Source organism: Macrobrachium nipponense, chromosome 18 (assembly GCF_015104395.2).
Source record: "Macrobrachium nipponense isolate FS-2020 chromosome 18, ASM1510439v2, whole genome shotgun sequence".
Taxonomy (NCBI): Eukaryota; Metazoa; Arthropoda; class Malacostraca; order Decapoda; family Palaemonidae; genus Macrobrachium; species Macrobrachium nipponense.
Window position 1 is genome coordinate 78,189,217 of NC_087211.1, and position 14,925 is coordinate 78,204,141.

Sequence of the window (14,925 nt, forward strand, 5' to 3'; positions counted from 1 at the left end):
GCTTCTACATTTAAGAGATCCTTTCTATAGTTCTTAACCAGATATCCTGAGGCGGCACTTTTCTTCTTCTTCATTTTTGAAGACCTCAGAGTCGCCACATTACGTAATGTCTTCACAGCAATGTCTTCAAAGAAGTTGGTCAATTTGATATGATCTCTTTTCATGTCAAGAATATTTTGTTGGTAGATGAGTTACTTCAGTTATAAAACCTTTCCCATTGTAATTCTTTGCTGAATGAACATTGCAGACTGAATATGAAACATTTTTTTTTATTAATCATAGAGTAAATGATAACTACGAGCATTATTACCGTTTATACATGAAATATAGCATTCATTCCCAACAAGACCTCTTCAAAGATTCGGCCAAAAGCAAAAATAAATGTCTTGATAAGTATTGTAGTACCTCGCGTTAGGTGCTATTAATAAAAAGCCGGTGTCATAGACACCAAGTACTGAATTGTGGAAACTGTGAGCGAACTCATTACGAATCCTTCGCGCCCTAAAGACAGTTTTAACAGGCCGCTCTTCTTGAGTCTTCTGAACAAATGAGTCATTTGTCGTTCTTTATTGTACTCGGGACTGCTTTTTGTGCGAGTACCGGAAGGTGGCGTAAGAGTACTTTAGATGTAAACCCTGTTAAGTAGATTTGAGTGAAAAGAAGTCCTCGAGGTTGGACTGATGGTACTCGAGGCCTACACGAAGTGTTTTAAAGGGGAGGCCCTACAACCACGCTGAGACTACGCGCGCTGTGAGGACGACCTTCAAGGCTGGGAAGGAAGCCATAGGCTTATTGTAGTATGCTAAGACCTCTCTCTCTCTCTCTCTCTCATATAATTATATATATATATATATATATATATATATATATATATATATATATAAATTATTCAGCCAAAAGAAGAGTGAGAGTAAATGTCTCGAGACCTTTCTTTTCACTATTCGACTGCAGATACAAAAATCATATGTACGCCAGATATTCGATGCTATACGTCACACACAGACACACACACACACCCACACCCACACAGTAAGTGTGCATGTATACCTTTATTTATAATAAATGTACTGATACACTGAAGATAAGTTTTCTTAACATTTCACACTTATAAATGTAGTTTAGCCGTCGGCTTTGATAGCACAAATATTCTAGGCTTGTTGTTGACAACGGAGGGCCAGAATGTCAGATCCGTTTTAATTCAGTTAAATCGGGTGAACATTTAATGTCTGTTGCTAAAAGCCAAGGCATAGTCTCGAAAGGGGAATATGTTCTAGTTTCAAGTTAAAATGTGTATCTGAGTGTATATGAATAGCTCAAAACTTAGGATTTTCTATTTTTTAAATCTTAGGTATACATGTTACAAGTTCAAGACTAAATTATAGAGTTCATTTGTGATGGAATCAGCTTCATTCATTTTTATAGGTTGTTTGGAAAACTAGCATTTTTAAAAAAAAACAATTTCTATGTCCCGTATTCTAGATGTTGCTTAGAGCTGATAAAGACAGGAATCACTTGCTGCCCTAAAAGCTTGCGTAATGATAGATCTCATTTTTAGTGTTAATTAAGGACATTTGCAAGTGTGCGCATGCAACTTGTGAATAAGTCGACGCAATGTATCTGCACGAGTAGGTTTTGGAGGAGTTTGGATTTAAATTTTGCATGTAGAAGCCGTAGAAGTATAATGCCAGTAGATTTTGAATCATGCCGTCATCATCGTCAATGGATCATGATGCATCATTTTCGGGTTGCGCATGTGATTGTTATAATAATAATAGTAGGTAATTGCTTATGTCAAATGTATCATTTTTCTTCACCGTCGTAGTTCGTTAGATATCTCTACTGGATCAGTTAAGCATAAGTTACAGTTTTCAAGTTGCTGCTGATAATATGTTTGTTAGATATGTTTTTTTTTTAGCATATTTCATAAATGAAATGGAGTTGATTATCAGATATTTACTTGAGCCAAAATGATGTATATGAGTAAGAACATTTTATGGTTATGTCAATGAATTTATCTGCAGTGAGGTGTTCAAGAATATCCGGTAGCATATATTAAGAGAGCCGTTGTCTGAAACAGAATTTGAGATGTCTAGAGAATTTGCCACACCTCCCCAACCTCCGGACCGCCATCACTGCTTTGGAAAGCTGTAAAGAGCTGTAAAGAAATGTTGAAATACCGTGTGACGAATTCATAATGCAGAAATATAGCGAGTTCAGTCCTCCTCGTTTTGAGGCAGACGCAAGCCCTTAGAAATACTCAGCAAATATCGAATTTATCTTAACTTATAGTGCAAAAGTGGTAATGTCCAGTCCACATTAACTTGTAATGTTAATACCTATAAAGGGACCTCACCAATTTCTTAATATCTTATCAGAAGCACGAACTCTTCTTACTTGTGTTGAGGTACCTTTACTACTTAGTTTTCCGTCTTTCGGTTTTTTAGGTTATTATGATTTTATCAGCCTTACTTTTGCCACGATTTATATAAGAAATTTATTTTCACATCCCTCTGTAGTTACGTATAGTACAAAAATTTCTGTTCAGAAATGTGATGGAACTTGACGGGTATCAGAAATGAAGAATTTGGCAATATTTGACCATATTAATAGGCTGGTAGTGTTGTAGCATTTTGGTGGTTGAGAAGCGCGGGCTATATACTATGTCTCGGATCTCATCTTTCATCGAGTCATTTCTTTGCATATATATTTATACACACACACACACATACATTATATATATATATATAAGTATATATATTATATATAGATATATATATATATATATATATATATATATACATGCATATACATACATACACACACACATATATATATATATAGTGTCACATATATATATATATATATATATAATATATATATATTATATGTATATAGTTACATCTAAAGTATGATTCGTATGACTGTTTAAAGACTTCTTGTCTCAGATAGCTGAAGTCTTTTGTACTATGTTGCTTCAATTAGGTACGAAGTGGAAAGATTTTCCATCTTCAAAAAAAAATATTTTTTTAATTGTTCAACGATCATAGTGACAAAATGTGTAGTGCCATCTCTCTCTCTCTCTCTCTCTCTCTCTCTCTCTCTCTCCTCTCTCTCTCTCTCTTCTCTCTCTTCTCTCTCATCCAGTATTTGTCCACGGTAGAAAAAGTTTACGGATAATTCCATTGGAAAGTTAAAGAACTAAAAATTAGTTATTACGTTCAGAAATGTAAAAATGTTGTGTCATTCTACGTAGAAATTGATAATGCTAATAGTTATATTTAATTACCTCAAGCATGTCATTAAATGTTTAAAGGTTAAACACGATTAAGGTAAAAGAATAATTTATATGTATATATGATATATATATATATATATATATATATATATATATATACATATATAATATATATATACATATGTATACATACATACATACTATATATATATATATATACATATATATATATATATATATATAATATATATATATATATATATATATACTATATACATATATATATATATATATATATATATATATATATATATATATATATATATATATATATTGGAATAGTGCTATTTTAGCTGCAATCGAGATTGCATATTTGATGGGTACTAAATTGGCGCAATTTCCTCTTCCAGTGATTTCCCACAAAACTTCCGATAAAAGGCTGGAAAAATGTTTTACCGGCCGCGGAAAAAATGCAACCAGATTTTTCCCCCCAATTCCATGTCAAATAAAAAAACCACGAAAACAAATCGGGTGGTTTTTTTTTTGTTTTCTTCTGTTAATTTTAAAGCAATGAATATCGGTAGTGAAGTTTTTGTGTTATACGTTTTTCAATATAATGGCGAATTTTTCATCAAATCAGTATTATGTTTTAATTACCTCGTGGAAGTCAAAACATTCATGAAGAATTTAGGCTGTACAAGTCTTAATAACGTCCCACTCCAAGTATACACACACACACACACACACACATTATATATATACTATATATATATATATATATATATATATATATATATATATTATATATATATTATCAATTTTATTTTCATCTCAAGGCCGCCACATACATGGAATACACAAAAAATAGACAATAACATACACAATCTAGATAAATACGATAACATGATAAAAAAAGAATGATTAATTGGCAATATCCATACTGGCTGAAGTAATATAAAAGATAGTGATGGAAATAATGGCAATAATAATATTATGAATAGGAAAAAAAACATTAAAGATTATAAAAATTAGAGAGTAGATTAAATGTAAGTAAATTCCAGCTAGGGGCCTAAGGTGTTTACAGTAGTCAGACGCGGAAGAATAAGTACGAAAATTGAATACAGCAAAACTATAGTGATAATAATAACTAATAATGAAAAAGGAAAATATAAGTAATAACAATAATCGTAGCAATATATATATAATAATAATGACAGATTCAGCAGATGACACTTTGCAAAAACAGAGAAGGAGTTATATAGGGAACAAACGCCTCATTTTCCCATCTTCCCCACAATTTAGATCTTTTTCTTGCCACACTGCTCAGGATGCTTTGTATGAGCGAATTGCTGCTGTTTCGCAGTCGGGTGATCAGACTGGACATTGTTCGCCATACAATGATTTTTAAATTGTCCAGGTGGTGTTTCTGTGAACGTCTGTGTGGCGGAGTGGTAGCGAGGAGTGTTTGTGAGGCGTCTCAGAATGTCATTGTGAATAACAGTGATAAGTATCATTGTCTCTTGGGTGCAGTTCGTCCACAGGGAGCACCCATAGATGCTATAGCAGGACCAGTGGACGAGCAGCAGTTTCAAGTCTCGGTGACAGAAGGCAAACCTCCTTGCAATCATGTTGCCAGTTGCACATAGTTTACGACGCCCCCGTTCTATGTCTGCCGTATCTTTTAGGTCGTCCGTGGCAATGTGACCCAAATACGGAAATTCGTGCACGAATTCTTGGCCGATGATTTCCGAGGGAAATTTATGGTTCTGCAATTTGCTTAAGCGATCTCGGGAGCAGCGACATGCACTAGGTCTTGGTTTCGTTGTATAGGATATCAAATTCCTCTGCATATTGGCGGCAAGTGTCAATGAGTCGTTGGAGACCTTGCACTGATGGGGAAATCAGAACCATATCATCGGCGTAATATTGGTTGTTTATCGTTGTTTCATTGACAGTGCATCCGAATGGGAGTGAGTTCAGTTTGACATTCAGGGCATCTGTGTACGTATTAAACAGGTATGGTGAGAGAATGCCACCTTGCCGAAGGCCGTTTAGGGAGCCGAAGCTTTACGACAAATCGTTACCCCATTTGATACATAATTGCTGTGCGGAGAACCAACAATATAAAACTGCCATTTAAATATAAGGGCGTGCATCTTTTATGCAGCTTCAGGAAGAGCTTCAGGTAGTTTACTCTGTCAAACGTCCACAAAACATAGGAAAACAGGAGAGGCTGATGATAGGTAATAATTCAGCAATTCTTTCAGTATGTGAATGCAGGTGTCGCTTGAGTAGTTTGCTTTAAATCCGAACTGGTTGTCAGTGGTGTGTAGAAAGGGGAGAAGTCTCACTAGAAGAACTGACTTCAGTATCTTCGACGCGATTGTTGTGATTGCAATCGGCCGGTAATTGCCAGGGTTAGTTTTTTTTTTTTTTATTATTAATAGTATCAAGTGAATAAGAGTAGGGAGCCTTGAAGAAACTGGTGAAATATGCACGCATTGAATAGGGCAGCTAGCAAAATGTAAATTATGGGATGGCAGGATTTAAAGCTTCTGCGGGAAGACCATCGCAGCCGGGCGATTTATTATTAGGTAGGTTGTCTATGGCATAGCTGATGTTACTTGGCGTAATACGATCTTTAAAATGAAACAATGTTATCAGGAAGGAGGTAATCTACATCCCTTCGGGAGTCTTGATCGTTTATGCTATTCAGGATATTGCTGAAGTGATCACCCCACATACTTGCAATAGCCTCGTCACTGACTGCTTCTCATACTCTGTGATAGCTTTTCAGTTTTGGGATTTAAGGACTGGATATCTTTCCAAAGACAGGGAAAGCATAGCGGAAATTATGTTCGAATAGAATTCTTTCAGATCTCTCTAGTGGTGGTCACTTTTACAATTTGTGTTCGTACAAAGTAAAGTGTCTGCCGGTTGAACTTGACCGCAACCTGGTTTCTGTGGTCACCCTAAAGTATCTGGTTTTCTGTCGGTTTTTAAAATCCCAGTTTACAGCTGGTGTGCAATCAGTTAGGGGGTTCACGGTATGAAGGGATGGGGTACTGAATGACACCTGTAAAGGGATGTGATTGTAGCCCATTGCAAGATCGTAGCGAATATTGCAGGTCATAGGGGAATCATGAAGTTGTGATGTGATGCAGTGGTCCAGCCAGGAGGTTGTAATTGTGTCCATTCTAATTTGCACATAGGAGTAGTAGGAGGGAGGAGCAATATATCGCTAATTTGGAGAGCATGATTTTGACAGAAGCGAGTAAGTTCATTATAAAATTGTTACGTCGGGTGGGAATTTAGGTCCCCGATTATACAGATATGATTAGTAGGAGAATCGTGAATAATACTGTGTAACTCACCTAGGATCATGCAGTATCGATCAAAATTTTTATTTTCCCCAGGCATAGCTATAAACATTAATTATTAGGATTTTAGAGTTCCCTACTGTCACTTGAAGCCCCAGTAACCTGTCACTCCTGTAGGTCATCAAATTTACCATGTCTAATGATTTGTGTCACAGGAAAGAAAGGTCCCTTTTTGGAAGACTGGCTACGATTTGATTTAACTTGCATCGATGAAGTCGAGAAGGCTCTGAAGTCTTCATGTATTGAATCGCAGATGACAAGGTCATGTGACCAGAGGAGCGTTTCTTGCAATGCAATGATGCCTTTGAAGTTTTTGCAGAATATGTTTAGGAAAGGAATGTTCTGCTTGAGGCCAAACATATTTTCCAAGAGATTATATCTAAGGTATCCATGGCTACTGACGAAGATGGGAGATGAAAGCGCTGATCATTTAGGTGGATGGGGCTTTAGGCGGGGGGAGTGGGTTGTCACTCGCTGTGGTGGGTTGACTTTCATTGCCGTGGAAGTGACCCTGCTTGGGGTGTCAGTAAGTTCCCCTGGGGTGTGGTTGGTCTTGGATTAGGTTATATCTTGTGACTTTTATATTAGGACCGAAATTCTCCCCATTAAGAGCATCGAGGTGTTGAAATAGGCAGTTAATCCTGTAAGGCACTTTGTTTACTTTTGCATGGGACATGGGAATTCGTGGGAAATGAGGGAGTCAGAGCTCATGGAAACTTGACTCTCTCCAATATGGATGGTGTCTAGTGTCACCGATGAGCGCAGATTGTGAATTACCATGCGACACCTCTCCTCAGGCTTCGGGCAATGTGAATCACGATTGTTGGGATTCAGTCCAGCAGGCAAATGAGAGGTTCTTTTCTTTTTTCTACTTGTTTGTGTCTGCTAACTGCCAGACCCCTCATGATCATTCTCATCCACATCCACGATGGGGGATTCGGGGGGAGAGATGGGGTCGGGAGATTCAGGAGGGCTGGTGATTGTCACTGAAGATCTATCTTCACTGGAGGCACTGGGGAGGGAGAGAAGGTTGGGAGCCCCTCCCTGGGGAAGGAGAGAACGGTCTATAGGTGATGGGGGCGCTTCAACCAAGGGAGAGAAGGTTGGGAGTCCCTCAGAACGGTCTATAGGTGATGGGGGCACTTCAACCAAGGGAGAGAGGCCAGTTGACACCTGGGTGGGTATAGCCATCTCAACTTCATGTCTCACCCTCACTTCTCCCGTGTTGCTGGGAGGCGAGGAAATAATGGATGCTGCACTCAAAGGGGCCTAGTGGCTTTTTGTACGTTTGTCTAATGATTCCTGCACTCCTTTGATCGCAGATCCGTGCAAGGTTGTTATTTGTTTCCACAGTTTTAAGATTGTCTAGGGATTCCTGTAATCCTTTGATCACGTCTTAGATTCTTGAAAATTTATCATTTGTTTCCTTGATTTTTTTCCAAGTTTTGCTGTTTGGAAGGCATTTTCTGCCGTGTAGTACACCGCAGGTAGGCTTAGGTCAGCAGGCTCCTTTGGAGGCAGATTGTAAGTCATCGGCATAAATTTCCACTGAGCAGATCCTTAGCCACTTGGAGATATATGATATTTTCTTGTGAGCAGACAGGTTTTTCGCAGATCACTCCTTGCGAATGTTTTCTGGTATCAGGTCTGTGCATTTCGTATATGCAATGTTAATTTCCTAATCAAAGAGACATCACTGACAGATTGTATAGCAGACTCAACGTTGGAACCGTTCGATTGGTGTACTGTATAAAGTAAAGACAGTTGTCCGCGAGTACGGAACTTGCGTGTGGGGCACAGGCATCAGTAGGTGCCAGGGTCACTTGCGTGATGGTTGGAGGTTGGTGGGATGACATTTTTGTGGTAAAGGGAGGGCCAAGCAGTAGCACATACACTGAACTCTTTTACCCATTTCCCAGGACCAGTAGGCCTTGAGTAGAAGTGATTTGAAAGATTTCGAAGGCACTGATTGGAACAGGATGAATGTTAGTATATCTGCAATTACACAACACTCTCCTGCTTACATGCCGGGTATTATGTAGAGGCACTATTAACACTTTGCTTACTATATATATATATATATATATATATATATATATATATATATATATATATATATATACACATACATACATACACACACACATACACACACACATGCACAATGTGGCACGAAAGTCCGCATCCTTGAGAATATCATAAAATCCACGTAAAGGAAGCAAGTGAAACCCGGGACTTGGAATAAGTTCTTCCTTAGTTTATTTTACATTTTCAAGTTCAAACTGAGTACATAAATAGTTTGCAGAGCTTTATATATAAAATTGGTGGGTGGGTTTACAGTTTCTTGATTCGGGCAAGATGTTCCCCAAACAGAAAGGACAGGGAACGAGGTTCAAGGGATAATCCAGGGTGGAGGGTAAAATTCCTGGTGCACGTGGCTTCAAGAACCCAGTTTCCAGAAGATTTCTTTTCGCATAGCCGTTGGCCTTGCACATTATAGATGACTTATCCAAGTTAATGGTATGCTCCAAGTCCCGGGTTTCACTCGCCTACTTATGTGGATTTTATGATATATATATATATATATATATATGTATGTGTGTGCACGCGCGCGCGTGTATGGAGACAATGCCTAATAGTAGTACATCGTTCAGGATATTCATATACAAGAAAAAAACTACTATATCCCTGATAATATTCATAGACAAGACGTTCGTTAATAGTACCAGACACAAAATGTGCTAGCGTAGGTAGAGAAGAAGCTTTTGCCTTAATTAAGATGCCCTTGCAAAAGAATAATGAGAATCGGAAAGTGTCCTGCTCTGGGGGAGGGGAAGGATATTGCGGAGGTGGAGGAGAGGGGTCGGAGAGGGAGGGAGGGAGGGGAGGGAGGGGAGGGGAGGGGAGGGGAGGGGAGGGGAGGGGAGGGGAGGGGAGGGTTGGACACCACCTTACCCTTTACACCCCTTTCAGAATCATGAAATGAAAATGCACTTCACTTTTACCGCCGGCTGATAGACTCAACGCCGGCCATCTGCTTTAATATTGCATCTTTAATTGCTGAAGGAAAGCTGAGTGTGTCTACTATATATGTAAGGGTGATTGTTTTTCAACTTTTTGTTTTTGTACTTTTACGGTATAACGACTCGAGTTTTTTATTTGTCAATCTTCAAGAAGTTACTTAGCCTGTATTCTCTCTCTCTCTCTCTCTCTCTCTCTCTCTCTCTCTCTCTCTGGTATACATAACAAGAGAAGTGTCGTGACAACGACCACTCTCCTTTAATACTCTTATGCACTTTGCGCTTCTCCCCCGGAGTCACCCCCCTCCCCCCCTCCAAACCCCCCTTCTCCATTCCCCTTGTCCCCTTTTCATTTGCCTCCTCCCCCTTTCTCCTTATGTTTTTTTTCTTTTTCTTCTTTTTTTTTCTCCCCTTTCTCCTTATGTTTTTTTTTCTCCTTTCCTCTTCTTTTTCTTCTTTTTTCTATTGACGCTTTCAGTCCTATCGCCGCCAATCACTCTTACACATAAAAGTATGTTGTTTATATATGGCTTCGATGAGTCCACGTAAGAGGTTACTGCCGTCAGTGCACTTCTACGGTGCACTGTAAGCATACTTAAGGTTCTTTTCAACGTCCCTTCGGCCCCTAGCTGTAACCCCTCTCCATTTTACTATACCTCCGTTCATATTCTCTTTCTTTCATCTTACTTCCCACACAGCCTCTCCTAACAATTGATTCTTAGTGCAACTGCTTTGAGGTTTTCCTCCTGTTTACACCTTTCAGACCTTTTTTACTGTCAGTTTCCTTTTCAGCGTTGAATGACCTCATAGGTCCCAGTGCTTGGCCTTTGGCCTTAATTCTATGTTCTATTCTGTTTGATGAGAGAGGTAGGCTGCGCCAGAGTCAAATTATAGCGATCCGTCTATCAGTCTGCCTGAACTCTACCTGAGAATCGGCTCAGTCGCTTACGGCCTCATTTTTGGCTGTTGCTCCATCGTAACCTTTCGAGGGACGGACGGACGGACGGCCGGATCCGGTGTTGAGTCTCCGTTTCCGTTCTACCTTTTGACATGGAGAGATGCCGCCGCCGCCGCCGCGCATCGCGGACAAATATCGGAGGGCACCGCTTGAAGGGCCGCCCCTGCGAAGTGGGAAAAAGGTCACCAGCACTTCGTCCTGAATAAGAGAGAGAGAGAGTGGGGGGCGGGGGTTGCGGGGTATTAATTTTGCAAATTAATTTTTCATCACGTGCTTTGACGCCAGTATAAGGTACAAGACGATGTCTGTGTTTGATATATATATATATATATATATATATATATATATATATATATATGTATGTATATATGTATTTGCGTGTGTCGAAATTCAGTAGTTTGCAATCACATGGTTATTATGATGGAATTTGTATTACATTTTGCAATTGACAGAAATATATTTTTGTAAATGAAAGAAAGGCTATCGATAAACTGTACAGAACACTGTAGATTGGGTCATACACCCCACACACATGAATTATATAGTCTATGTATATTGTATATGTATATTATATATATATATATATATATATATATATATATATATATATATATATATATAATATATATATATATATATATTTACATATATAACTTGTATAAATAGGAATGTGAATAAAAGTGTGCGTATATCTATCTTCATTTTCATTGGATATTTATCATTATATATATGTGTATTAATCTTCTTTCATACACACATATATAGATATGTATTATATATATATATATGTATATATGTATAAAACGCACACACTTTTTCCTTGTATATGTATGTATATATCTTATATCTTATCAATCTGTTAACTACTATTTTATTTGTAATCAGTGTTACCTGGGACTTACTGTCTGACCTTTTTAGATGTATTCTACCACATTGTGTGTAACCGAATATGTGGCCGGACAACCGTAATGTTAGACAGACTTTATGATAATGACGTGATAATTAGCTAATATATAGTATTGTCTGTTTCCACTCATTTCATGAAGAGTAGAAATACAGGACTTCATGTCACATAAAACTCATTGACGCATTATTTTATTGCCTCACATTACGGTTTCCATCTGTGTTCGTGTGTGTGTGTGTGTGTCCAGAGAAGCGTAGCTAGAGGGCTAGACGTCTTTTCACAATGCCTTTTACATGATTCACTGGATAAATCTCAAAGAGCCAAGCCACCCTTGTCGGGTCTGTGTCACACAAACACACACCTACACCACACACACACATACGTCCCTGGTGTGTTTTTTTTTTTCCCACCCCCTGTGTTCGGTCAGAGTATAGATAATATTGTCTGTGTGTACGTGTGTATGTACGTACGTGTTATTTTGATCTAATTTCCCCATCACTCTCAGCCCCCTCCCCCCCCACCCCCATCCCCCCCCCTTTCATTCTCGATTCAATCGCCATCCTTCCTTCCGTCTTCCCCCTACCGACAGACCACAACGATCCTCACCATGTCACAAGACTGCTTGGTGAGTACACCTGTCTTTTCTAGGCATTGCTAATATATTATCTATATCTATATCTATAAATATCTATTAAAAACTAACATTATTTTTTTCCATTATCATTATTACTATTCATTATTATTGTTACTGTTCTCGTTTCATGGAGTTATCGTTATGGTTCCTGTTATTTTCTATTACTGTTACAGTTACTACCAGAAACTATTACTACTCTACTAATACTACTACTACTATCACTACTACTACTACTACTACTGTTACTATCGTTTTCAGCCTAAACACAGCATGCTCCCCTAATACGTCTTTCCATCTCAAGTCGTATTGGTTTATAGCTAGAAAATATGTACATAAATGTACATGTTTATATGAAATATATATATATATATATATATATATATATATATATATATATATATATATATATATATAATAATATAGCATAAATGGACATGTTCATATGAGAATATATATATTAATATATATATATATATATATATATATATATATATATATATATATTATATATATATATATATATATATATATATATATATATATAAAATAGTACATATAGACATGTGCATAAAAATACCTAACTTAATTTCTTAAATGAATATTTTTTTTTTTTTGTGTAGCGCTGTAGGTATTTAGGACATTGTTATTTTTCTAATTCATTAGTGTGGTTTAACCCCATTGTTCGTTGCATGTGGAAACCCTTACTTGGTCAACAGAACACCTGTGGTGAGGGATTCTTTTACCCTTTCCATGTTGTGTATTTCCTCTATGGAATGCATGATAGTCAAGTAATTAAATAGAAATATTAAAGGTCCTCCTCCTTTAAGACCTAAGATGACTTGGAGTCTTTTATAGTAACTCCAAACAATGTTAAAATATTTCTATGTCAGTATTGTATAGATATCTGGTGGATTAATGAGGTTGGGAGTGAAATGGTTAATGATCAAGTGATTAAGATTAACACTCGTCGCTCTCTCTCTCTCTCTCTCTCTCTCTCTCTCTCAGCATCAGAAGTATTTTGAAAACAAATCAAGCAGTAAATAAAAAAACTTACGAAAATATAGGTCGTGGTAAACAAAAATACTTCAGTACTTCTGATAAGGATGCTGACTCTCTCTCTCTCTCTCTCTCTCTCTCTCTCTCTCTCTCTCTCAGGCAAGACATAATTCAACGATAGATCAGTTGAAGAACATTGTAGAAAGTTTTTCTGAACAATATATATGTTTTTAAGTGGTCTTGGAAACTCAAATCACTACCGACAGAAGCCTGGTTGGGTGCAATTAATTCAGTAGTATATTTTGTTTTAATAATCTGACCCTTTTAAGATATGGATCGATTTTCGTTGATTTTAACCGCGTTGTTGATTTAGATAAGCACCTTGAAATCAGAGGCGATTGGACAGCCATTCAACCCGTCTTTCCGAAGATGTCTCGTTGATCGAAGAGTGGAAGCCTTGAAATGGCTTTGAGTGAGATTATTGAAGCGAGAATGGCCAATGAGCCTGCTTAGAAGCCTTTCGGAACCAGCGTGCCGTGATGTCTGAAGACTGAAGCTGCGCTGGACCAAGATGTCAGGGTGTCCATGACGAGATTTTTCAGGAGTCAATTCTATTTGTTCCTATTCACATTCGTTACGCAGAAAGCGGGCTTTGCAGAGTCGCGGAATTCTTTTAATTGAAAGCCAATAAACGGGCAGACTTTTAGTTTGGGCTATGCCTCTCACAAAAATTCAAGTCAGTGGAAATAATAACTTTTGAATGTATTATTCCAAAGGTCAAATTGTTTTCGACTTAAAATTTTGGCCAGTAGTTAAACAACACTGAATTTTGATTGCTTAATGGAACGGTTTGTCAACGCAGACGTCTTAATATTAATATGTTTCAATAGAGATTGTGTGAGACTTCTGAATTGGGTAATGACTTCTAAGTCATGACGTTGTCTTGCACATCTTTGTTTCTTGAGTGAGCGATATTGACAGATTTTCGTCTCATTGCGGATAAAAGTGATCAATGTAAGAATGTTGTAGCTTTTCATGTTAAAATGAGGACCTCTGGAAAACATTCTCGATAATTGGAATAGAATTATAAATTCTTTTTTAGATAGATATGCTGAGATCTGTACTGAAATTTGACGATTAATTTTCTACGTGAAATGTAACCGAATAATAAATAGAAGTTCCACAGAGTGAAAAGTGAATGATGAGTATGATGCCTCAATACAGTGATGTTATTGCTTATTATATAATGACAATCAGTGTTAATCTGTCAATGAGCAACTCTCAGTGACCTTCAACCGCAAATACCTATTTTTAGAAGTTAAATATTCGATTTTTCAGAAGTTAAATATTCGATTTTTTTTAAAGATAGAAACGAGCTGTCTATTGTGAAAGTTATTATTGATTAAACGATAAACATCGTCCTTTGCAAGATCTAAAATATGTACTACGGAAAGGCTTTAAAATCAAGGCATTTTAGTTTCAAGGTGAAGAATATCCGTAACATGAAAAATGAGACATAAAATATTCTTTAACACTGGAAGTGCTGTTCGCCATGTGCTAGAAAAGAACCATTCCCAGAGCAACATGGATCTGAGATTGAACATTCCTGAATGGTGATTCCAAACCAAAAGTGAGAGGCGAGGCCGTGTTATTCAGATGATTCGTTACGCCCGTTCAAGGAAAATATTTGAAAAATGGTCGGTAGAACCGTTAAAAAACAAGTGAAAAACACGTCGTAGCTTCTTTGTCGCAATGAAACTTTCAGCTACGGCCTGGTGGTGCCCTGTATTGTTGGTAC

At 37.5% G+C, this 14,925-nt stretch overlaps 1 protein-coding gene across 29 annotated transcripts in view; it reads left to right on the forward strand.

The window, feature by feature from the left end:
- Positions 1 to 14,925, forward strand: part of LOC135197228 (calcium/calmodulin-dependent protein kinase type II alpha chain-like) — a 751,907-nt gene that overhangs the window by 391,122 nt on the left and 345,860 nt on the right. For 27 of the 29 annotated variants that reach the window (XR_010310583.1, XM_064224289.1, XM_064224294.1 and 24 more), the window contains exon 4: positions 12,087 to 12,122. The exons of the other annotated variants lie outside the window; for them this stretch is intronic. Coding sequence is in view for 26 of the 27 variants with exons in the window: in XM_064224289.1 (XP_064080359.1) it covers positions 12,087 to 12,122 (36 nt within the window). In the remaining variant the exon portion in view is untranslated. The remainder of the gene's footprint in view (positions 1 to 12,086; positions 12,123 to 14,925) is intronic. 29 annotated transcript variants of the gene reach the window in all.